Source organism: Amblyomma mixtum, chromosome 8 (assembly GCF_055824585.1).
Source record: "Amblyomma mixtum isolate Tamu chromosome 8, ASM5582458v1, whole genome shotgun sequence".
NCBI lineage: Eukaryota > Metazoa > Arthropoda > Arachnida > Ixodida > Ixodidae > Amblyomma > Amblyomma mixtum.
In genome coordinates, this window is record NC_143019.1 from 33,311,745 (window position 1) to 33,337,733 (window position 25,989).

Below are 25,989 nucleotides of genomic sequence, written 5' to 3' on the forward strand. Positions count from 1 at the left end.
TTCGGAGCTTTCAAGCGCTGCCAAAAAGAATGCAAATGTGCGCCTACGCTGCCTTGAGAAAATTTCAAAGATTCCTGTTGAGGGTCACCAGTACGCAGTTTTTCGGCAACGAATATTTATGAATACTAAGCCTGGATGCAGACAGGCTTAACGTTTTAAGAGCGTGGTAACAAATTCCATTCGCAGCCTTTTTTCGGTGATGAGAGCCATAAGTGGAGGGAACAGTATGCAAAATAAAATTTAACCGATTTTTATCTGTAGGTTATTTTTTATGCATACATTCCGATTTGCGCCAGGGGAAGCTACATGCCTGCTTCAGCAATTGTTGCCACCTGAAAAATGGCTGTGGTTATTTTTCGTCTTCGATCAGCAGCTGCAAGAACCTGATGCGACAAGCCTGCCTGATCACTTTGCGTCGTTACGCTGTTACTTGTAAAAGATGCGGCTGCAGAAGCAACGCCGTCAGGAACTTGTGAAAAACGCAAGTTATTTACACAAAAACACGGTGCCAGCCTGAAGGTAATACAGTGTACCGCTAATATTTATTTACGTTCTAGTAAGTAGTCGATTGCTTATTCTGAGCAATTCTTTTCTCGATTCCGTCGGGCAGATTGTGAGAACAAGAGAAAATCTCGGCTCTGGTTGCTGTGTCAGCACGGCCGAAATGGAACTATGTTCGAGGAAGATTGAAATGAATGGGAGCTAAAGCACCTTATGCATATCACTGAAGTCTCTCACACCAGTCACGTTTCAGTGCTTTGCAGCCAATCGTAGAATTCACACAGTATCTTGCCTATACCTCATTTACACAGTTACCGACCAGCGCCTTCAGTGCTTTCATTCAGCCAGCGATGTAGTCGGAAAATGTACATTAGGAGCTACTGAAAGCGCCGTCATCGGTGAATCTGTAGTGGACGGATTTTTAGCTCCCCTTTAGAGCGTTCAAGACATGACCACCCTCTCAAGACTTCATCACTGTGGAGGATTGAAGATCGACTCTTGCGGATGGTGCGTGTGCTTATGCGGTCCTGCAACACAGATGCAGCAGAGCGAAATGGACGGCATGGTCTCTGCTCAGACACGCAGCGACTGTGCGCTGACGCGTAACCGCCCGCCCGCCAGCCAGGTCATGTCATGCATGCTTTTGGCATTATCCCGAAATACTACACCTCACACAGACTGCAATATATTAACGCTTCGTTAAAAATGCTGACGTACTGAAATTCCCATGAACAGTCCGCATCATTGAGTTTGTGCTCTATTACTATGCGGCTCGTTCACCTAACTGCGCCCGAGTACCGGTGAACGAGAAACACTACGTCCAACCAGACTGTTAACGGAGTCGGGGCAGTGACGTTGAGAGAAATCGACAAGCACAATAATCTTCGATTTTGCACAAAGTCGACCGCAAATGGATCGGACGGCGGCAATATTGGGCGGCGTGCAGGTCAAACGGGCAGGGCGACGACGTCCTGGATCCACGTGAGGACCGCCCCCACATCTGTGAACACGGAAGGCGACCTGCGGAAACGCGTCTCGTTGCCCCAGGAGACCACGCCCACCAAGGTAATCTCGCCCGAAGGGCCTTCGCTCATTATCGGGCCGCCGGAGTCGCCCTTGGGAGGAGGAGGAAAAAAAGGTGGTATGAATGGGTCGGCCATTTGATCAAGCAACCAATAAATCAAACAATCAGTAAGGCAGTCAGTCACTCAATCAAGCAGCCAATCAACCAATCAGTCAGTCAATAAATCCGTCAGTCATTCCATCATTGAGTCAATCAATCAATCAATGTTTCAATCAATAAGTCAGTGAGGCAATTGATCAATCAATCAATCAATTAAATAATCAATCAATCAATTAAATAATCAATCAATCCATCAAATGAGCAATAGACCAATCAAGATGAATACTGAATTACTGTAGGTTCAACTTATCAACCATTTCAATATTCGATTGAGCTACTAATAAATTTCTTTAACTCTATTCATAACGCTTATCCATATGAAATGATAAATGAACCAAGCCCTTAATTATTTATGCACGGAGTCAGGCGCAATAGAGTGTCAGGTAGGTTGGTTGGTTGGTTTATGGAGGTTTAACGTCCCAAAGCGACTAAGGCTATGAGGGAGGCCGTAGTGGAGGGCTCCGGAAATTTCGACCACCTGGGGTTCTTTAACGTCAGGTAGGGAAACGAGCGATGCGGTTGGCGTTTAACAGGGTTGCGTCAAAGAAGAGGGCAGAAAGACTCTGTTCTTCAATGCGCTCAACTTAGCTGGAGATAAATGATGATGGTGGGGTAATGGTGGCAATGAAGGGAGGTGGCCATCATTTGATTGCTCACCCCCGCCGGGAACCCGGATATTGGATTGGCGCATATCTGGTCGTGGAGGTCGGCGTAGGAGTGCTCTCTCTGGCACTGCTCCTTGGAGATCACCTTCATCAAAGCCACCTTGAGCAAGTCCGACGAAATGATTCTTCTGACGCCTGCGACAAAGGCGAAAACAAAACACAAAACAAACATGATGAACATAATAAGAATACTTTATTCAAATCAGATATAACACAGGGCGCGGACAAGCCAAAGCCACAAGTGGGCTGGTAGGGCTCCGCCCGGCAGCAGCTACAACCTATGCTACTGTCACACCTTGTTTTTGTTGAGAGGTTACATTATAGATTCGAAATTCTCCAAACTTAGCAATAACATCACGTAACTGATTGCGAGTTTTCAAGTCAAAAAGATAATCGGGCAGCTCACTGAATATTTATGGTACATAGTATCATCTTATGGATTCACCAAAATGGGTTCGCACTCTGAGGACCGCATATCGAGGAATTTTTCGCAAAATGTTAGGGAAGTCACCCTAACATTTTTGCAAATTAAAGTCACATATCCTGAAATACCGAAGTAGAGTAATTCGTTTGAACGAGGCGTCAAAAAAAAAAAAAAAACAAGCCAGAAGAGATGAACGACCTTTGTGAACGGACGGGTGTTGAATAAATAACACTTTTAGCCACGTCTTTAACAATACAATTTATCCTGGTTTTCCATGTAACAGAACAGTTAAAGAAACATCACATTCATTACCTAAGCAGAGCACGTCCCAGAGACTGGGCTATTAAACGTCTAATGGCAGACGACAAGTAGGTCTTCAACGCATACAAGCAAGCCGTGCCTCTAAGCTTCTTGCTCATATAAGCCATGTGTGTATTCCACGAAAAATCGCTGTCTATGTATATAGCAACATATTTTACGCAGGATGCACAGGTAATGGGGCAGCAATAACATGACGTACAGCCGGAGCTGTGCAATAAAACGAATCCATGAATGGGGACAAGTATGTGTGGATTTTTAAATCATACTAGCTGAGTTTTCAGAGGGCTAATTTCAATCAAGTTAGATTGGATCGAATCGTGCAGCTTAGTAGAGTCATGTTAACGTTCCTGGAGTGCACATAAAAATCGGCTTTACTTCTATCGTCTAACCATCTACAGACATTTTCAGTGGTTCATCTAAGAATGCCATGGACTCCCGTCTTCACTCTTTCCCTTTCTGCGTTTCCCTCTCTGCTGGGATTGATAAACAATGTTATATAACGGAGTGCACATCTCGCATAACCCGTAATAAGCACACTCGACATGTCGAAGAATTCCATGCTGCTAAAGATTTCTTTAAATATTTCTTCTTTCCGCTGACCACACATGGCTGGAATCGGCTACCTGACGACGTGGTGCCTGTTGAATCTCGTGATGAGTTTTCGTCTCTGCTTTATGACCATTTGTATAGTGCTTAGTAAGCATATTTTGTTACGGCTCTGTTTGTTTGTACCAGTTTGTCTCGGTATTTCTGTCACCATACATGTAATGTTTCCACTCCTACCTTAGTCCTGGAAAGGACTGGTAGTATGTAATAAATAAATAAAAAAAATTAAGGCGTTTTTCACAAAAAGAAATGTTGAACGCCACAAAAGGCTTCATCCATGTTTCGCAAGCCACACCCAGGTAAGCGCACTCACTCGGTATGGTGTTGCCCCACCCGGCGACGATGACTTGCGCGGGCAGGGGCGCCCCCGGTTGGGGAAGGCACACTGGGGTCACGGGGAGATGAGTGCGGAGAACGAACACAGCCACGTCGTCGACGGCACGGTCGGAGCCGATGAGGTGGCAGTTGGGGTGCTTGTACACCTTGGACACGAAAGCCACGGCCTGGCGCTCCCTGCTTGCCGAGCCGTACCGTACTACGTAGCGGGGCTCGAACTCCCTGCGCGGCAGTTGGGTTAATTGTCTTGATGGACGGACGAGGAGAATGCAAAGTTTCCAAGTCTGGTAATTTTTAAGGTATAAAGGGAGATATTTCTCTAGTTTTTATGCGAAGCCTATTACTAGAGCTACACTACAGCCCGTCGAGCGCGGCGGTGGAGCTACCATTGACCTTTAGCGTGACCACGTGACACCACGTGACAACATGACGTCACAGCAGAGGAGAGATGGGCTGCCGGCTCGCGCGGTCGGCCGCGGCGGTGGAGGCTCCACATCAGAGGCGCTGCAGCTGACCACGTGACAACATGACGTCACAGCAGAGGAGAGATGGGCTGCCGGCTCGCGCGGTCGGCCGCGGCGGTGGAGGCTCCACATCAGAGGCGCTGCAGCTGACCACGTGACGCTACAGCAGCGGTATAAAGCTGAGCTTGCCTCGCTCTCCGGGCACTTACGAGGCGGCCAGGTGTTGGGATGCCGCCTAGAAGCAGGGCTGATTTGAACAAGAAGCGAAAGCTTCAGCGTGCCACAGAGACCGATGAACAGCGGGATGAACGTCAACCAAGGAAAGCCATGTATTACCAAGCCTAGCCATCAATATGCTTCGCATCTGACTAGGCTTAACCTTAGCTAAGCCTCAGCCATTTTTTTTCTGCTTTTCTAGTTTCTGTTACTTATGGAAATTTTGTACCACTGCCAAGTGCCACTTTTTTTTTTTTGGGGGGGGGGGGGGGGAGGGCAGGCCTCTGTCAGGCGCTACTAGGCGCCTTTAGCTTGCTCTCCCTTGTTTGCAGTCTCTGTACTGGCGAAACGAAACCGATAAATGAAATGAAAGATGCCGAAGGCTTGAGATAGACAGTAGCATTTATGATGCGCATATTAAAGGGCAACTGAACCACTTCTTGAGAATTTCGCGATATTCAAGGATTCAAATCTATATAGGCTGTAGGTAAAACATGCCAAGTGCTTTCGCATTAGCATTTAAAATATTGACGTAATCGCAGATTGAATTTTACCCTTCTCTTCAAAGCATCCGAGGAGCACGGAGAAGTTCACTGTGCCGTCACGGAAGGTATGATTTCAAATTACCGCTGCCGTCAGTCACACCCCGCTGTGCCTCCCTGGATGCTGCCAAACATTGTTCGGTGGGCTTTGTCTTCGTGGCGTTGGCCTTTTCCTTTAAAGCACGCGTTTATGTGTTGGAAGTGTACAGATATCTTCGATGATGTCATCAGGCGCCCCTCACTTGGCGTTGTACGCTGCGGAGAAGCTTGAAGGCCGTCGCGATTTTAATCGGCGACTACGTCACCATTTCAAATGCCAGACCAAAAATACTTCGCAGGTGCTTTACCTACAGGTTTCACACATTTACCTTTCTGAGCTCGTCGATTTTTTAAAACCTATACAGTCGCCCTACAAGGGCACGTGCAACACAGTCATCCTGAGGAAGAAACAATTTGTAGAGCGTAATTGTTAGGCGCCCATTCCTGCGTTACGTGTCGTACTCGGCGTCGACGTAGTCGCCGGCGTTGTCAGTGTAATCGGCTGTCAGAGTAGCAGAGCGAAATGCCATCTGGAAAGTGGCTGGCACGGCAAGATCCTGGAGCGTGGCTAGTAGCGTAACACGGCTAGTAGCGTAATCAGATCCTGTCCGCCGTATTCTGAGCAAACTACCGATCGTGGGAGGCGATAGTTGAATTTAATGATTGGTCGCGAGAAGTTGCTAGAGAACAGCAACATGGGTCGCAAAAGCGCCACCGGTGGCAGCACCTGTCATCGCAGGGCAGCGGCTTGTTGCTTAACCGCTGCATCGCTGCGCCAGGATGGGTATGAGGCTTTTCAGGGATCTATGAATGTAAAGTAGAGAATGACCGATTTCCCATATATAGGCATCGACCCATTAACGCCATTATGTCATACTATTAAGGCGGAGCTTAATAGTCCTTTCAAATTTTCTTTAATGCTGTAATGGACGTTCCAAGCTGAACAAGCACATTTCAAGCTATCATATACTGTAGTAAACTTTAGCCCATCAATGGGCGCAACTGGACTTCTGCTCCATTCAGTCCTCCCGCCGAACCCTTAGACCCGAGAAAAACTTATCTTTCCTGATGACAGTTTCGAGTTTAGTCGGTAAGGGAGTAATGGTTGCTCTTGGATAAACTTACAGTCTTGCAAGTGCAGTTAGTTCTCAGAAGATCGGCCCCTGTAGCAATTTGGGTCCTTTTAGCTCGGTGTACGGCGCCCTACAAGTAGATATTGATTTGAAGAACTGTTCAGACCACTGACATGCAACTAGGCATTGCTGCGCAGTTAGAAATTTGCTCGCCTCTTACTCTGGCAGTAGGCAGTGTCCAGCGCTCAACACGTGTCTTCTGGTGATCATGGCTCCCCCGCATAGGAACTGTATGGTCTTCTTGCCCTGGCCCAGGGATCGTGCGCCCCTTATCATTCTCTGGAAGTGAAGTGCCACGGGAGGAGAACGATAACCAGCCGTTCTCGCATCAAATGCGTTAAACAAGCAAATACGTCCAGGCCGGTGTTCACATGTCACTGATATCGGGCGCGGCATATTGAAAAATACTCTTTTCATTGCCCCCTCCCCTCCGCCCCCCCCATGCGACAAACAACTGTGAAGAAAAGTGCCTTTCTTCCCTCTTTGCTCCCCTTTCATCCCTTCCCTGGCGGCTCGGTCCAGGCGGAGCTTTCTTATACTTTCCGACTGCTCATAAAATCCCTGCGAAACGTAATGGCCGCCCGTGGCTTGGCCTGACGTCATAAGTGACTGCGCCACGGCTCCACATCGTCCACCGAAGTGCCATTCAAAACAGAGACAGTTGAACCTCGTTATAACGAAGTTGAAGGGGTCCGGCGATTACTTCGTTATAGCCGTAGCCTCGTTATAGCCCACGCTGACCGAGCTTCCAAGGAGAACCATCATTCCTTCGTTAGATTCATTACTTCGTTATAAACCTTTTTGTTATAACGAGGTCACAGTGTATATATATACAGGGGAGCTAGGTACCTATGTTTGGCGAGTTGGGAGGGTTGCTAAGCGGTACCGGCCCCCCCCCCCCAAAAAAAAAAAAAAACAGTGCAAAGAGAACCGGAAGGGTAGAAATGCTACCTACCCCCCCCCCACCTTTCTTTTGACACGTGCATGACTCAACGATCACAGACATCTCGCAGACTTGCAGAACATGTGCGAAAATACTGCGGAAGCGTAGACTTTGAGTCTAAGTTGTGTCTTGCCTGTGGGAAAAATAAATGAATATGAATGTTTCCTAATCAAATTCACAGTATTGTAAACTTCACTGAACTACAGGTTTCCTCAAGAGCCTTCTAAAAGAGTCATTTGCCTTAATCTGGCAATGTATGTTCCGCCTGACTGCTCCCCGAAAGAGACTAGCTCCTCTCGTAGTAGCCGTTTCTTTCCTTGTACCAAATGTCCTGGCTTGTCTGCATTGCCATTTATAATGTTGCCACGCTTTTAGCTTCCTTATAACAAACGTCAATATCAACTGAACGGACTTTCCGCTGTCGCAAATGTTCAAAAAGTTTACTACCAGCCAAAAAATACGGCCGCACCTGAAAGAATAGCCCAGTTCACGGGCTGAACTAACAACTGACATTTTTATGGAGAACACCGAGACCAACAGCCGCGCATGCGCCAAGCCAGGGCAGGTAATCAGGACGGGAAGATTATCTGTCCTGCAAGGCGCAGCACATAAAACGCCCACACTCACGCGCAGAATGTCGACGGTGTAGCAAGTGCCTGTGCCATTCTGCTGGAGGTCCTGTGGCTGGTAGTATACCTCAATGCTTATCTGTAAAGTTAGAGGAAAGGAGAATTAAAAGATAAGAAGAACACATCCGTAAAATACGGGCATGCAATTGCTGGTTAAAAGCAAACGTTCTCAGACCGAACGAAGATCAGCGCGCATGTCAATGAAGGACACTAAGGACAACTCCATCAAATTTTTCTTAGTAAAAAACGAGTCTTTGGTGCTCTTGGTGTGTGTTTGGCAGTCGAAGACGCGCTCACTGTGGATAAAATTTCATTAAAAAAATTTCTCGCCAATTGATTCCAAACCTGTGATGTCTGCGCTAAAAGGACTCCGTGATCACTGCTTGTAAGGGAATGGGCGTGCAGCCTAGCCTCTTGGATCCGTGCTTAAAGAACTGTGGCGCCGTAGCGCGTTTACTTGCTAAATTTGCCGGGGATGGCGACAGCTGTGTTTTACATTTCTGACCTTTTCCAGCTTATAAAAGCTCTTTTTTCAGTCCGGTTAGCGTCATTAGAGAGTTATAGCATAGCGCGATACGCGATTCGCTACACTGATCCGCTTCCGCGACCCCCCCCCCCCCCCTTCCTGTCCGCATAACCTAGCGCTCCCGCATAAAAGATAATCACAATTATCGCTACCGCGATTGTCGCTAGAAAAGGGCAATCTGTCGATACAGGCCGACTCAAACTTGCCCTCAGAGTCACTTTAATATTGCGACTGCTCGGTGATACACGATCAGAGTGAATAAATAAACGATTAAAGAAGAATAACCGAAGAGTACGATTTCAAGGATAGGCTGCTCCTGTCATCTACGTCACCCCAACACAGATTAATAAGTATCAGTCAGAATTTAATGCCTTTAGGAGTGCACTTGTGACACTGACTTTCTACGCATTCCTCACGAAGAGAATATGTTTGATATTCATGCCGAAAAAAAAGCTTCACTAATACAAGTGCAGCTTTTTTGGACATCACTTTTAATTGCCAGGGAGCTATGGAGTATTGTAAGATTATGTTAGGAACATATTGATGGGATTGGGCTAATATTTCGATGTGTAGAAAATTCTAACTTTTAGAGGGGTTCTGAAAGTCGACGTTAATAAAGTTTCCGTATTCCTGAGATATTAAAGGATGAATCTTCACAAATATCCTCCCGCAAGAGTTTTTTTTAATGCGTTTGTTAGAAGCTGAGTTATTTGTAGTAAAATTTGATTTTCAACGTTTTCGCGCTTTTCCCTTCTCCTCTCGTCACTTTTTGCACGCTGAAAAGTTGGCGCTCCTCTCCCGGATTCAAACCCGACACCAGCGGCTGCGTTTCGAGTGCCGTCGCTGACGCCGTTTACGCCACGATTTCAAGACCGCAGTTGAATACTACTTTATTGTATTTATTTATTTATTTCAAAATACCCCTAAAGGCCCTCTTCACGAGGGTATTACATAGGGGGTGGTAAAAATTACAATTTGAATACATAGAAGGAACATCTAACATAAGTAACAGGGCAAAGAAAGAAGCAAGAAAAGACCAATCTTTGTACATCTTTGTTTTCTTTTACTTTGCTCTGTCACCATTTTCCTTCCAAAAAATTTGGTGGCAACACTTAAGCCCCTGCCTTAAAGGTGCACTGAAGAGGAATCTGAACTTGTCTTTTTGCCGCGGGAACTCGATCTACACGTTCCGAGCTTTCTTAGAAACTGCGATTTACTGCCCTGTGTGGCCGATTTCCCCAATTAAATCGAATTAACGTCCGGCTCCCGCCTTTTTTTTTTTGAATTCTGCCTCGTACGATGGGCGGAGTCGACCAACGCGTGGAGCTCCTTTCACCCAGTCCCGTGGCGGCTTGCCGCTCTGCCATCGGCGGAGTAATACGTAGTAGTCCGTAGTAGCAAATAGTCCGCGCGTATTTTTATTTCTGAGGGCTTATTTTGCGGCTATATTATCTGCGAATGAAACTATTTATTCATGGAAACCTAAAAAACAAAATAAAGCGAGAGCAAAGCCTCCACGGCACTGGGTGAAAGGCGCTCCACGCGTTGGTCGACTCCGCCCACCGTACGAGGCAGAACTCAAAAATAAAGGCGGGAGCCGGACGTTAATTCGTTTTAATTGGGAATCGACCACACAGGGCAATAAGTCACTGTTTCTAAGAATGCTAGGAACGTGTGGATCGAGTTCCCGCGACAAAAAGACATGTTCAGAATCCTCTTCAGTGCACCTTTAAAGGTATGACGCGGTAGCGTAATGGGTTAATTCCCATTTATGCAGAAGGTCATTCTCTATTTTATACATTCATATCTCCCTGGGAGTCCCCATACCCTTCCTAGCGCAGTGGCGCAGTGGTTAAGCGAAGCGCCACTGCCTTGCGATGGCAGGTGCTCCCAACAGTGGGCCTTGTGCGGCCCAAGTTGCTCTTCCCGAGTGACCAATCATTAATTTACTCGTAACTGTCACCTGCCACGGTGGGCAGTTTGCTCACTATCCGATAGGCAGATTGTGATGACGCCGGAAGGTTATGTGACCGCCTGCCTCCTATGTTGCTCTCTGGGTGCCTTCCAGCCATAGTCATGTTCCTGATTTTTCACTCACAACGCCGACAATGTCGACACCGACAACGCCGACACCGACACCGGATTTTCTGGGTAACGGGGCCTTTAACGGTGCCGCGTTTTTGACACGCAGGTTTTTGACACGCAGGTTTTTGGCACGCAAGCAAAGATCTCTCTAACAACGTTGAAATTCGGGCTTGTTAGTTCATACTTCGGAGCAGTAGCGCAAACAGGACAAGGGACAAAAGGACGAGAAGACACAAACAGCGCTGTGTGTGTCTTCTCGTTCTTTTGTCCCTTGTCTTGTTTGCGCTATTGCTCCAAAGATCTCTCCCATTTTTCGAAGGACGTTTCTTCCTCTCCGGTCTCATAGAGACGTTGCATTAAAATTCCATAGTGGAAGGGAGAAACGGCCACCGACCACCCACGGGTAGACGTTGGAATCCAGAGTTGAGCCGTCGACGATGCCAGCGGCTGCATTTTTGCTGCATCCGCAGCGACCTGCACAAAAGGTGCGCAATTGTGGATCCTGATTTAAGAGGAACGCTGTCTACGTGCCATTTATGAATAGTTAATGACCCCACACACGAAACTCAGAATTAGAATATATGCATACTCTGAGCCTAACTATTGGAAATTAGAAAAATTGTGGCGCCACCTATGGGCTTGGTTACAAACTATTGGTCAAGCTGTGTTCAAGTAGTGCATGCAGGCCGTACACGTAGAGAGAAAAAAGCCACAGGACACGTGTGTCAATTATTTGAGAGTGCTAGCTATTACTGTCGCGTTTTGGTCAATTTCCAGCGTCGTTCCTGTCCGCGTCAGCGCGTAGAGACCATTCTATTTTTTTTTTTTGCGGAAAATAAAGATAGAGCAACGGCCTTAATTCTCGTTGGGCACCTCAAGTGCGCCCTGAGGGAAGGGAGGAAGGTGGGAGTGAAAGAAGAAAGCGCCTTTTCGTGTTCCGCCTCCATCGAAACGCGGTCACTGCAGCCGGGTTCAAGCCCGGATACTCCGGCTTTGCAGCCGAGCGCCCTAATTACTGAGCCACTGCAGCAGGTCTGCGACCACAAGATCATGATAAAAAGTAAAAGAAGGAGAGGAGGATCAAGGAGGAGGAGAGCACAAGTGCAGAGCAGTATAGAGGCGGAGCAACAGGGGAATGCAAATGCCAACGCGTCACTTGTGTCGAGCTTCAATGCTGACTCATGTAAAGTATTTATGCTGCTGGCATTTAGCGCATCATTAGATGAGCTTTGGGGAGTTTTTTTTTTTTTGTCCTTTGGGTGTTCCCACTTCTTGTGGTGTTCGAATACAATGAATTTCCAATTTGCAGGGGTCGCTATTCTATTGCATGCACCTTGCATTTTCTTCTTATACCACATTCATGTTTTCACGTCCGAGAGCAGTTAATCTTAAAGCCGCGACGGGCATACAGTCGGCTACCCTCCAAGCTTTGAGCCAGTTATTGCTGCGGACTTCGATGGATGGACCAATGAAGAATTCGCAACCGGTGAGATCCAAGAGCTGTGGTCCACGCTCAATGTCAGACTGGATCATGTACTGCCGCCAGAGGCACGCTCCACGTCATAAAATCAGAAGGCCATCTTCCTTCGACAGTTCTTCAAGCTCTACTTTAACAATGCTGTTCACATGAATATGCACTGCGTAATAGGCTGCGTTTTCAAGACGTAATTAGGACAAGGTCGTATTGCGTGTTCGTACCCCGGCGAATGAAGTAGAATCTACCTTGTGCAGGCACGTTATGTGTTGTAGCATCACTTACTCGAGCAGTACACACAATCTCATCCTCCACAGCCCTTATCTGAAGTTATAGTTGAATAAAGTAAAAAGGTTCCCCAGTCACTTGACAGTTGTGTTTAAATAGTGAGAGAATGACCGCGCATTCGTACTCGTCCTACTAGGCTTCTAGAACGGTACGTGGCGCATCTTAATCTGTATACTCACATGTAGCTTAGTACGACCTTTACGTTTCGTCTAATCGCTTCAGCTCACCCATTTCCTCGTCGCACGACTAAGGCTGCGCTTGGAATGGGCTACAGCGCAGCTTTCCTCTATTCAAAACCTCTTTTGTTTCTCCCAGTTATTATCTCTGGTTGGGCAGCCGAACAACTACAGGATTCTTGAACATCAATTTTAATTGTGAGTCTCCTAGCTGTAGCATATTGTAAGATGCTGTTGAAGAAATATTGAAGTAATGGTCCAGTCTTCTGATGCGTAGCAAAGTCTTTCTTTTAAAGTTTTCCCATCGCTCGCATCGAGTATTTAAGAATGTCATAGAAAACGAATGGGGGCACGTTTTTGACGACAACGAAAACGGTAATAGCGAAGAAATGCAAGGCTGTCGAGGGGAGTTCTGCGGACATATTGTTTGTTATACTGGAACATTACGATATATGAAAGAAATTGCGTTCATAAACTACTTCCGGTCCAAATTTACATTTGTCCTTAATTTCAAGGAAGGTGCAGAACATAGCCTGCATTTGTCTCCAGGGTAATACAAAAGACGCGAAAAGTCAATATACAAAATGCAAAATCCGGCTCGATCAGGCGTGACATACCTCGGGCTGGATTGAGGCTCGCTGCTCTCCCCGGCACCTGCGCATGAGATAGTAGTCAGTGGTGCAAATGTGGTGAAATATGGCAATTGCTGGGTGAATGCCAGCCCTCCTTATGGGCGTTGTTACCTAACATTGAATAAAATGAAGCTTTCAGACAAGGTATGCTCACACACACAGGAAAGAAAAAAGAAATGCGAAGGCCTCCAACTGTGAGCAACGATCAAAACATGCGCGGAATTTATTGACACTTACCAAAATTATTGTGCTCCGAAGAGGAACTACCAGCATGAAAACACATGATGAGCGTGTTCGTGCTTCCTAGGCATGTGCAAACTAAACCAACAAGTACCGTCTTTGCCGGAAGTAAGGAGGAAGGAGTTTGCGCCTTAGCTGCCTAGTGAAACACTTATGGCACTCCTTAATATCTATATCTGTGCAAGGTAAGGAGAATTATTGTCCCCACCTTTCCAGACTTTTCGGTCTTTAGGGCTCGTGCAAGCGGCGCAACGTCCGCGCATCAAACCTTTAACAGCTGACTGTGTATAAGGCTCAGAATAATAGCTCGTAACCGGCTGGTGATCAGGACTGCAGCGTGTACTGCTCCTGGCCTGTCATGAATAGAGGGATTTCAGCACCGGAAAGAGAGCACAATCCTTAGGGCCAAAATGAAGAGCCTCGAGGAAAAGCGTTTCAGGGCCGCAGTTTGAAGGGAAGGAATTTTCTAACACACGTTTCTTTCCACGCAGAAAAAGCAAGACTACCACAAAGAGGATCCCGAACTTAGCTTTCTGACACGAAGTATCGTGGATGAAGAAAATGGAATGCTAAAACCACTGAGAAAGGATGAAAGTGGCGGCCGCATCCAGCGTGCTCCTAACAGTGCTTGACAAGGGACAGGTAGCCAAGGGCCTACCAAGGGTGTTATGATATATGTTTTGCGCAAAATCAGGTGGTTTGTGCAGGACATGCAAGGGCTGAGAGAAAAAAGGATCGCCGCCGACGCCACGACGTCTCGCGGCGTGTCTTGTGTGGCTGACTATTTCGCTGCCGGTTGTAAGAATAATAACTGGATAATTCGATTAAGAACTGACTTACTGGCAACGTGTACAACTGGGCAACCAGGAGCCCGGCGACGCAGAGTGCGAACCAGGAGAGCGCCATTTCGGAGGCTCAGAACATTCTTCTTCTAGATTTAGCTCAGTGGCTCGCGCCACCACGCGACTGCTGATCTCATCATCATCAGCCTGATTAATAATGCTAGAGGGCATTATTAAAAACACACAGTCCGCCCATTGCTAACCAAGTTTTATTCAGCATAAGTTGCTGTGGACGTGAAGCCACGGGAATTAACAGGGACACCTAATTATTTTATGTGTTTGCAAAGCGATAGCATTAGATGGTGTTGATGCAGTTACCGGAACTGACACTGTAACCCTACGCCTAATGGTTTTAGGAATATGGCATTAATACAACGCTCTGTTTCGTCAGTAATAATCAGGTTTCTGTTGGTGCCAGCTATCGCAAAAGTGCAGATGATGGGAAATGATGTTAATAATGACGATGATGATGATGGCTGAAAAGGCGAAGTTCTTTTCACGACGCCAGTCGATCACAAAGACATGCCGAAAAAACATGGTAAGGTGGCGCCTTTCTTGACCTATGGGAACGACGTTATTGACTTTCTGGGCTTGTGTGAAAACCTGCGGTAGAATCTGCGATGATGATATCAGTGTGTTCGGGTGGGAAGGTGCGACCCTGGCGGCAAGGGTGACAACTTCGATGGCGAGCAGGTTCACTTATGGGGTAGGCCTTAGTTGTTGTCTGGTTCACTTCGCACCTTGCAAGGAATTCTCCGGTGGTGAGGGCATGCCGGCCAGTAGTGGGAGTAAGCAAAGAGCCCGTGTGGTTGCAAGATAATGGAGGACGGTGTGTTTCAGCGGTCCCAGCGAGTGAAACCACCGACCCTGCCACACCATGAAACATTGTTTGTGTGCTCGTTGTGCTGAAATGAAAAGAATGGTCCTGCAGGGCATTAGTCAAGACACGGACGTCGACCTCCTCATACTCGAAAAAAAAATATAAAAGAAAGCAAATAGAACCGGCAAATTGATTTATGAATGTAAATAGCGAATTGATTTTACTTTAACTAAACACTACGCAAGTAAGGTTTCAAGTGTTGCAGATCGCACGTGTGAGCTGAGCTCTGGAAACAATCTTGAATGGCACACACGTGCGTTCAAAACTAGTCTTTCCTGCTACTAACCTTCTCCTGTTTACTTTCCACTCAGACCTGTCTTGCACAAACCGCTGAGCCTACCCGCTTTCCATTGATAAGAAGCGGCAGCACCCACTACGGGGAGGCAGAAAAAGCATCTTGCTTGCCGCAGGATCCTGCACGGGTCGCTGGGATGGCACTTGTGGCTCTGTGACATGCGCGGTCAATGCTTTCTTGGACGCTGCACATATAAGAGCATCGCGTTTCGGCCCCAGCTTTTCAGAGCTGCTTAACACGATCTGGACAGGGCAAGTTGGAGCTAGAGTGGATATACAGGCAGAGTGATGGGATCGTTCTACTTGACGTTGGCTGCGCTGGCCCTCGTAGGTAAGGAAGCGTGTGCCTTTTTTTTCGTCGGTAGGTCAGACTTGAGGTGCTGCTTGCTTTAGGGAAGGGGGTAGGGGTCAATAGAGCCGACTGCTGAGAATAACTTCAAAAACCGCAACTGCCTTCGTCGGGTAACATTTGTAGCTATCCGCAACATGGGCATTAAGCTTTCACACTTTCCTGAAGCAATATTCCTTGCCTTCAAGTTCGTAGTCTGATATCACGTCCATCCCGTTTGTTGCAAGGGTCATAACAACGGAACAGAAGTCGACAGAGCACCCGGGGGCGTCTTCCTTTCTATTGTCTGGTCCTCTGAAACTGAATGCTCAGGGAAGCGCCTGCGTGTGAGCGCGAAATCTTTCTTTTTCCGTCATGAAGTTTTCGGCTGAAAAACGAAAAGTGATACGCTGTGTCTTTCCTAGAACTTTGAACCTTTCCTTCCGCTTGAAACTACCCAAATGAACTACAGTCAGAACTGTTCATCCTAGCTCGCCCCGAAGATTGTAAGCGAGTGCTCAATCCGGCGGGATAAACCGGCAACGGAACCACGTAGAAGCGTAATACAGCAAACTCTTAAATTGCGAGAACCCTTAATTAGATAAAAATCTAATTATGCAATCACTTGCTTCATTTTTCTTAGCTGCACTGAAAACGCAAAACATCGTTTTGCTCTGCCTCACAGAAAGCAGGGGCTAATCTTTCACAACGACTTTCTTCCAGGCTATGGACTGGCTGTTTCGGCGACTCACTGTGAAACGGTAAGTTTGCCATTGCAATACGATGTAGGCAGCATCCCACCTGTATACTATATTTGTCGCCCTACAATCGGAAAAGAAAAATTTTCTTGCACAATAGAGTGCAGATTACTAAAGAATATACTGCATTGAAGCAGCACAACAACGCTTGTAAGTCTGATTGCTGAGGGTTAGATGCAAAAGAACGTATTCCGAAGCGTGTAAAAAGCATGCGCTCACTCTCAACAAGTTAAAGTACGGTTTTGTGTCATCCATCCTTTCTTGGAAGAGCGTGTCATCCCACTGCCTGCCACCGAGATGATCACGGCTGTTAAAATTGGTTTTGCTGTTAGTATCGCTTTGATTTTCGTGAAACATTACTGGCACGCGGTCCGTCCAACCTATCAGGTCAGTAATTTAGTACTTATCGTATGCTTTGTAATCGGATGTAAAGGGCACGCGTCCCATGTTTCCACTGCGTGTCGAAGGAGCTTCCGCCTTAATTTACCAATTCATTCGCTAATTTACCCCATATGCATTCGTAAAACCCGTCATCATTCTCTGAGTAAATAAGAGAGATTTTATCACTTGACTTCTGTATTTCCCAGGATTCCGATTGTTCTGGAAGCCAAAGGTGCGTCGTTCACGCCAATTATTCCAACCGGGCCAACTGTGAGACCGATCATCGCTGTGAGTACGGCATTTAAGTTGTAACCTTTATTTCCCGTTAACCAGCTCGTGAACTTGAGCTCATTATCTTTAGCACTCTCAGCGTCCGTGCAGTACCACATCTAAAGCCGTATTATCTCTTTTCTTCGCAGGCATCTCTGTTTCTCCAACGTCGTGCTCCGTAAGTACCCTGTTGGCTCATCCATTACATACTTACACGGGCCCTGTGCAACTCCGCAGTTATTGCTCTAGCAGTGTTCCAACTTTAGCGGAGGCTTATTCGAATATTGGCCCCTATCTGTGACGTCTTGTAGGACACTATAACTTCCAGCAGTAAATGGGACGAAACCGACGTGTGACTGAAAAAATGACTAAATGACTTGTAGCGCTGACGAATAAAGCGCTCTTAATGTATTCAGGATGCTGTAAAGAGTTAATGCATTCTTGCCTCCTTAATATGGACACTTCGGCAGCCTATTAAGAGTGTCCAAAAGCGGATCGTCCGCAATAAGGAATCATGCGCACCCAGCTGTTCTGAAGAAAAGACAAAATTGTTTTTCAGCAGGAAATACTTTAATGCCATTTTTTTATATATCGTATGATAAATATATGCGCAGATCTCCTCTCGAAAGGCTTTCATATTTTTGCTATGAATGTTTTGGCTATCGTCTAAATCTTGCCCTATCGGTCTTCTATGGCAGTTTTAACTACTCGATGTGCGTGAAGGAAAAGCTTAAGAAAAGGTTTCGTAACTTTTAATTTATTGACTTGAGCTTATTTTTTTTATTTTTCACTCACAGTGCGACCCCGGTTTCCAGTGCCGGCTGAAGGACTGCCCATCTTCTCCTTATGAATGTGAGTTCCACGGAATTAGCTTTACGAACACTGCTGGATAGAATAACTGATGTACCACCTTGTGGTGTCTTAAAAAGCTGCAGATTTTGGCTTTTGAAAACATGCTAAGCTGTTGCTTTGGTGCACAGGAGAATTCTTTCTGTTCTCACGCCCGTACACAAGGACCTGACGTGCACCAAGAGCACACGCATCTAAATGTGCACAGCTTTATAGGAATTTTGTACAAGGGCTGAAAACTGCCCCTTCGTTTAAAGATACAGTTTCAGCGTAATGTTTCCTTTCTATCGGCTGCCGAACAGTGTAATTTTTAACGCGAGAGAGTTAAGGAACTCGTGAGGCAAAAAAGGTGGCGTCGCCGTCGTCGCCACAGTCTGCTGCCGCGGCTCCATCGCGTAGTTAGTGCGGGAAAAACCTTTCGCAAGCTTTCCACTTTTACCGGAGGCCACCAGGAGCGCTGTAAGGGAGTGTGACGTCACCATTCGTCCTGGAGGAAGTGGGGTCGAAAGTTTCTTATCCGAATGGAGATGTCTAGGAGCAACACGGAGTGATGCCGTCATGTGGACAGTATAAAAATCGGGCGTTATCGCGTTTCATTCTCAAGCCGGAGCTTAAGCGTCTCTCAAGTTTCCTTTAAAATGAAATGGATTTCGTTATCAATTGAACGCTTTCTTATCAGCTGGACACAGCCGTGGTTAGAGAGGTATGAAGCGGTTCATAGGTAGCTTTTTTCACGGATACCATCGTTTTATCCGCGCACTGAACTAAATGAGCGAAATTTCGACTGCAGCCTTCCACGCGTGCTTTTGGTGCTCTTCTGCCTCAAAATTTCGATTGTAGCCTGGCTGAGTGAGAGATTAAAAACTCTTTATTATATAGGAAAACCGTCTTAAATATCACTATTACGGTTGTCTTGTGGTGTCCTGCAACTTATTAACTGAAAAGTTAATTTTTCAGCGGAATTGAAAGTTTAGTCAAGAAAGGTCAGTTTAATATTACCCGGTTTCTCAGGATCGACAAGATTTTCAAGCAGCGCGTAGAAACAAACGCTTTCCATTGACTTTCTTTCAGTGTTCGTTCAAGATCTCCGCTGTGAGAGGCGAAAAAAAAAGTTTTAACCCCGTTAAACCGAGTATGACGTGCGAAAGCACTCGGTTTCGAATTAGCTTCCCTACTACCTAAACATCGGCATAACTTGTCCTTTGAATTTACTTGCCTCTTGCCTGGACTCTGCCTTATATTCTCCTCCAAACAATTTCTTCCAAAGTTTCGTACCACGTGACCTTTCCGTAGGCACCCGTATCAAAGTTATTTCGTCGCAAAGGTCAAAGATCAAGGGTCAAAGGTCTAGGCTTGAAAGACCCATCGGCTTTTTCAGCATTGCTAGTAATGTAGCGCTTTCGCACTAAAAAGGAAAAGTTCAGAGATGCTCTGCTGCCTCCGTTAACCCGGTCCCCACTGCACCTCTCGATATTAGGGCGAAGGTGCGTCAAAAATATCACCAGCGTTTCCTTCGAACTCCGTAATTAGAGCATTTGAGTAGACTTTGTCGGTTCAAGATTTGTTGTCCAATAAGAAATTATCTGGTAAATCTACAAGTAAAGAGAACCCATTCCTCGGTATTAATGTTTCGCAGTGTTACGGCTCTTGGCTTTAATTTACATGAAGCCCAATATGTGTGCATGTCTGCCTGCGTACGTGTTTGTGCATGCGCATAGGAAGGCGGGGAGCACTACTGGAAATTGAAAGATTTCTTGACCTGTCGGCCAAGGCTTACCTTATCTCCAAGGATTACCTTATCTTTTTCGCAGCACCAAAGCGCTAATCATGTGTCGAATTTCTCAAGCTTACTAGCGGAGGGCCCCATATGTGCCGGTTTATTTAAAAACACTTTATTCACAGCGGGAATGCTAAGGAGTCGACATTTGGCATATATGGATTTTGTTGCGGAATCATAACGGCGCCGCGATGCTTTCCCCTGTGACGCAGAATGCATTCTTTTCATAGGACTTTTTTTTTTCAGTTCTTTATTAAGGTTAGCCCAATTCAATGCTCAGCGTTACGCTCGTGTCGAAACAATCAAAGCTTTTCTTGCAGGTTTATCTCGAGAAAACTCGTGTTGCTGCGACTGAATAAAGATTTTCTGCTCTACAATAGCCAAGCCAAAATTTCTAAGCCTCCACTTCGAGGCGTTCTTGCGCTTCGCCAGGCTGGATGAACTAATTAAGCGCCTTATACATCTAGGTAATTTTGAGAAATTCAATGAGCCAAAGTGCCGACAGGCACATGCTTTCGAAGGATCTTTGTGCTGACTCGTCAGCGGTGTCGGATTGGAAGAGCGCTGGGGTAAAGCCAGGCTGGGTGACACCATGTTAATATCATCTAGGCAAGATGGGACTGTGGCATGTCTGCTATGGTGTCTTGGCGCACCCCATTTGATGAGATCTGTGACCCGCCGCAGAAGCTGGCTTCGTCTGCTGATGGTACAGTACCTTCTTAAAAACTGCCTCTGAAGGAGACGTAATAATGGTGATGTGGCACGGGAGCTTTTCACCGGTTCACGTTCATGGTAAGGCATATCAACAACTTTGGCAAACTGGACAGCGGCCTGGTATAAAAAAAAACCGTAAGCATTCGAAAGCTGCCGTCGATAACTCGCGTGCACAGAAGGCCAAAAATCGAAAGATGCATGTGTCCCAATATCCTCATATAACAACTTTATATCCCCTTTCAGGAATGTGCTGTATCCGCAAGATGGCGATTGTGTTTGGCATGCTGCAGATAACTGTGGGTTTTAATCGAGCCTGAAAAGAAATAGAGCTCTTTTCACTGTTGTGTTATGAAAATAGGCATTCTGCTGTCAAGGGTGGCTCTAAATTTAGATTCTGTTTCGCTGCGTTCCTGTTTTTCGTTTCATACAGGCTTCGTGTTGGAACGTCAGGAGATGAGATGCGGAGGAAGGAACGTAAGTGCGCATTTCTCATTTCATGCAGGAAAAATGGACGTGACTACTGAACGCCACCAAGGTCACGTGACCTTGTGACATCATCACAACATGAAATGAAATGAAATATTTTATTTGCCATCAAATACAGATGGAGGGGGGGATTGTAGAAAAAGCTCTCCTTGGACAGCTTGACGGGTCCACAATCCCTTACTTCGGCAGAGTGCCAGCATCACATAAGCAAACATACTCTTGATACCCAAACATTACATACATATTTAATATGAAGCAGATATAGTACTCATAATAAACGAAAGCAGAAAAAAAAACGAAATAGCGAAACTCACTGCTATAAATGCAAAAGAAAACAGCAAGGGTAGACAACATTACATAGAAACCAAATACATCTGCCGGAGGTCCTCATAGGTTGCCGTGAAGAGGTCAAAACGGACCGAATTATACTAATTCAAAACCGTTGGTATAGTGTACTTAAGGCACTGCATGTTTCCTGTAACTTGAACGTGACATTGGTACTGACCAATCCTCGAAGTGTTTTGTAATCTAACTTTGAGTTCTGTCCTGTAATTGGGATAGGGTACGTATATTGTTGATATTCCTGTGGATTTCCTGTTCATATACATGACTTAAGCGATATCTATAGAGATTGTGAGCTGGAATTTCACCAGAGTTTTTAAAGAAAGTTGATGTGGAAGCAGTATAAGAAGCATTATGTGTGTGTCGGATATACTTTTTCTGTAACAGGTGGATGTGTTCTATATTAGTGGGTGTTGTTTCCCCATACTAAGTGAGAGTAGTTCTAGTATGATTGAAATAATGAATGATAAACCGAGCGTTTGATGCCTGTGGGAACGATATATCTTAAGCGACCTATTACACCAGTTATTTGACTTATTTTGCTTAGTACATGCTTGACGTGATTATCCCAGGACATGTTTGCAGAAAAGGTGACACCCAGACATTTGAAATTCTCGACTAAATCGATGCATTGTGAGTTTATTATAATATTTTGATGCAGAGGTATGTGCTTGTTTTTCGGCCTGAAGATAATCGGTTTTGTTTTGCTTTCATTTATCTTCATTGCATTTACTCTAGACCATTCCTCTAAGGATTTCATTTCACTGTTACATTGTTTAACAAGATTGATATCATTGCCAGCAAAAAAAATACTTGTGTAATCTGCATAGATAATAAATTTTGCTAAAAAGATGCCTAAAAAATGCTAATAAAAATGCCTAGGGGATAGTGAAAAACCTGCCGTCCGTGGCAGGTAGCAGTTCCATTTATCACTGGTCCCGAGAGGTTGCTCCGGAAGAGCAACCTGGGTTTACCAAGCTATACCGCTCTTATAAAAATAGTTAGGTTAGGTTTATGGGGTTTAACGTCCCAAAGCAACTCAGGCTATGAGAGACGCCGTAGTGGAGGGCTCCGGAAATTTCGACCACCTGGGGTTCTTTAACGTGCACTGACATCGCACAGTACACGGGCCTCTAGAATTTCTCCTCCAAAGAAATTCGACCACCGCGGCCGGGATCGAACCCGCGTCTTTCGGGTCAGCAGCCGAGCACCATAACCAGTGAGCCACCGCGGCGGCGCTCTTATAAAAATGGTCTATAGACAGTCTATAGACTTCTTATAGACACTATTGCCTTCCTATGGATATTTGTTTTGTCTATTCAAGTCTATATACTGTCTATAGACAAAAATGTACTAGAAGTGTATGGCCATTAATCTGTAGTGTCCATAGCATTCGTATTTCCAATAAACTGTTCTCTTTTCTAGGATTTATCTATAGTCTACAGACTTTATAGACAGAAGTCTACGGACAGGCTATAGACTGTCTAAAAAATTTTTGTAAGGGCGGTTGCAGTACCTGTCATAGCTGTGCAGTGGCGCATCGCTTAACCGCTGCACCACTGCACCAGGAGTGGTACGAGGACTCCCTGCGATCTGTTAATGTAAAGCAGAGAATGACCAATTCCGCACAGATAAGCATTAATTAGTTAACGCTATCACGTCGAACCCTTAAAGCAGAATTCCCCACTTCAGTGTCCCACTCAAGTTTCTGTGCATATATTTTGTCCTAAGGTTGTTGATGGCTACCGATAGAGTAACTACAGGATGCCATGAAGTACTAGCCTTGATTTTGAGACTAGATCGAAATAAATTATTCCTGATAGAATAAAATACCTGCGCAGTTTCTTCTTCACATCGACATCGCAGGTTTCTAAATAAAAAAAATTAACTAATAGAGGCAAGGAAAAATGATTACACAACATATGCAGAACAAAAAGACAACTGTTGGTTCATAAACCTGCAAAACACTGTCATCACTAAGCTTATAATACCGCTTATGAAGGGCTCGAATTTGTTCTTTTGTCTTCTTTTCTTAACGTGCGTGTTCCAGGGTCCCCAGTGTGGTCCCAACCAAGTTTGCGCTTACCAGAGGACCGGCTTGGTTTGCTTCAAGTGTCCGTGCTACGGCACCGATCGTGCCATATGTGAGTATACGCTGAACCAGTGCTTTTTTTTTATCGTAGATGAGGGATTGAGTGCAGATGCTGGGACATGTGGTTAGCTAGTTTCGCTGGCTATTCCTTATAGTTTCACATGTGTAGAGATGATGCTACACACACATCATGGCATGCCCCGCACATTCGAATCCGCGTTAACAAGTTTAACATCCCGGCAGTTTCACCTAAGCACACGTGTCATTCAACGCTGAATACGCTGGAGTCTTTAGATATTGCAACTCCTTATGGAGCTTATTACACTAGGCTTGGTCTTCCCGGGCTGCGGTAAGGCTCATTTCAAGTTGTGCAGATCGTGTGGAGGCTGTCTACCTCTAGAGCAATGAACTGATGCGTAGTACCACGGCGGGCAGGTGGCAACTGCATGAATTTATTTCAATTAATTTCGTTGACATCCGTGGCCATGGCTGGCAGGTTCCATACAATCCGGTTGGTAGGCTGCCATCTGCTTTTTCGTAAGACTGACGAGTGAACGCCTATCGCATTAAAGCGAGTACCACATACAGAGAGAGGCTTGTCAAGCGTTTTCTATTTGAAACATTGGATCAAACATTTCGCGGTCCCAGTTCCCTTCATAATTCCCATAACCCGTATAACTTTCAAGCAACCTTCTGCTACACTACATGCTGTTCATCGCCATCTTTCCAAGAGAACACGCGGGGAATATTGGCTTAAAGCTTCCTTTCTTCTTTCGTTTTGCATACTTACTGTTATACTTGTTACATGCTTCAGTGGTACAGGCTGTAGTGCTTCTTTATTATTTATTTAGAGCTTCAAAACAGTGAATATCAAATGTCCTGCAGGTTTGGACAAGCGGCCAGGACTGGAATGCGGACCCAATAGCATCATCCGGGAAGACAGGCCAGACATCTTCGTCTGCAACGGATGCGCATCCGCCGTTTCTGTGCTGACGGAATAGCCGCTCTCGTACACGCCCCCGAGCCCATGCAGGGCCCAAAGTTTTGTTCCTCTATTTAAAGCAAAAACACTAGCGAAAACACATCCGTTCGTTGGATGGAGTTTTGGCCTTTGCTGCCAAGTCTCAATAATAAAGAAATCTGACTGTGGCTTAATGATTTTAAGGTTTGGTTTATTGGGGTTTCACGTCGCGAAGCAACTAAAGCTATGAGGGACGCCGTAGTGAAGGGCTCCGGAAATTCCGACCACCTGGGGTTCTTTAGCGTACACTGACATCGCACAGTACACGGGCTCCTAGAATTTCGCCTTCATCGAAATTCAGCCGCCGCGGCCGGGATCGAACCCGCGTCTTTCGGGTCAGCAGCCGAGCGCCTTAACCACTGAGTCACCGCGGCGGGGCTGATTTTATGGATACGGCTATGTTCAGCAAACGCAGCTGTCATGTGAAATGAAAGGAATGCTATGAGCGGCGCAAGTCACGCGGTCAAGTGTTGGTTCATCCGGTGAAGAAGAAAGTACATTCATCCAGCCATGGAGACAGTGTTAATGTAATAGTCTGCGTAAGCGTATGACCTCTATAAAATATCAGCCATGATGAAAGCTGAAAAAATAGAGGAGACATTTAAGATTCACTTTAAGGGTATGAGGCGACAGTTAATGGGTTAATTCCTGTATAAGCAGGAGGTCATCTTCATCTTTACACTCCTAGACCACTGGGAGTCATCATACCCCTTCTGGCGCAGTTGTGCGCAGTTGGCATCACTGCCCCGCGATGGTAGCGGCTCCTAGCAGTGGGCGTTGTGCGGCCCAGGTTGCTCTTCCCGAGCGATCAGTCATTAATTTACTACCACCTACCACGGAGGGCAGTTTGCTGACTATCCGGTGAACTGATTGTGAATGAAAGGTCACGTGACCAAGGTGACCCACCTGCCTCCTAGGTTGCTCTCTGCGGACCGCCTGTCAGAACCATGCCCGCGATTTTTCGCTCACAACGCGCACTACGACAACGACGACAAAGCTGACGCTGGATTTTATGGAGAACGGGGCCTTTAAAGCAATCACGTTAAAACTGATGGACGACCTAAAAAACCGAGTGATGCCGCAGCCACACCGTAAGTTGAAAGCCATCCGAAAAAGTAATTCCGTAGAAATCACTTTTGTGGACGCAATGTGATATATAGTACTGAACAAAGCAGAAGTCAAAGAATACGAATCCCCACCGCAAGAAGCACCTGCACCGTGCGAATACTTCAAAAGGTTCTGCGACGCCGCAATGTTTGCGGATTTCACAATAAGATTCTTACTCGGAGCAGAAAGCTGGAAGGAGTGATCAAGATGCTTGCAAACTTGAATACTTGGAGGATCATCTTTTCTGCCTCATGCACGCCACCTTCCAAATAAACCAGTGCCCGCCTTCAACCAACTCAACAATTCCGCTTGCATAGGACTACGTACTGGCCCTTATACAATGAACAAAAAACAAGTCACAGGACAGTTACCACTGTGTAATGAACCTCCGGGACACGAACGGTTAAATGCAGTGCCGGGTCCCA

The 25,989-nt window shown here is 46.0% G+C and overlaps 2 protein-coding genes across 2 annotated transcripts; one reads left to right on the plus strand and one right to left on the minus strand.

Annotated features, from left to right (window-relative positions):
• Positions 1-932: 932 nt before the first annotated feature.
• On the minus strand, positions 933-14,329 carry LOC149331951 (serine protease 1-like). Its single transcript, XM_089557443.1, has 8 exons — positions 14,264-14,329; positions 12,023-12,149; positions 11,008-11,087; positions 8,001-8,081; positions 6,591-6,709; positions 4,014-4,258; positions 2,342-2,484; positions 933-1,616 (listed from the first exon to the last, which is right to left on the minus strand). Exons 1-8 carry the CDS (start codon positions 14,327-14,329, stop codon positions 1,449-1,451), a joined length of 1,029 nt encoding a protein of 342 aa, XP_089413569.1. The 3' UTR covers positions 933-1,448.
• A 1,398-nt stretch (positions 14,330-15,727) lies between these two features.
• On the plus strand, positions 15,728-24,437 carry LOC149331952 (uncharacterized). Its single transcript, XM_089557444.1, has 8 exons — positions 15,728-15,770; positions 16,491-16,528; positions 17,113-17,194; positions 17,326-17,354; positions 17,974-18,028; positions 20,947-20,990; positions 23,395-23,488; positions 24,322-24,437. Exons 1-8 carry the CDS (start codon positions 15,728-15,730, stop codon positions 24,435-24,437), a joined length of 501 nt encoding a protein of 166 aa, XP_089413570.1.
• Positions 24,438-25,989: the final 1,552 nt, after the last annotated feature.

Bases quoted from the DNA above. Each gene is read 5' to 3' on its own strand.
- LOC149331952 (XM_089557444.1), top strand. From the start codon at position 15,728: ATGGGATCGTTCTACTTGACGTTGGCTGCGCTGGCCCTCGTAG. The intron at 17,355-17,973 runs GTAAGTACCCTG...TTTCACTCACAG, and splicing joins TTTCTCCAACGTCGTGCTCC to TGCGACCCCGGTTTCCAGTG. The intron at 20,991-23,394 runs GTAAGTGCGCAT...TGCGTGTTCCAG, and splicing joins TGAGATGCGGAGGAAGGAAC to GGTCCCCAGTGTGGTCCCAA.
- LOC149331951 (XM_089557443.1), bottom strand. From the start codon at position 14,329: ATGGCGCTCTCCTGGTTCGCACTCTGCGTCGCCGGGCTCCTGGTTGCC. The intron at 11,088-12,022 runs GTATGCCCGTCG...CCTTTTGTGCAG, and splicing joins AGCTTGGAGGGTAGCCGACT to GTCGCTGCGGATGCAGCAAA. The intron at 4,259-6,590 runs GTAAGAGGCGAG...ACTGCCGCGCAG, and splicing joins GGACACTGCCTACTGCCAGA to GGAGTTCGAGCCCCGCTACG.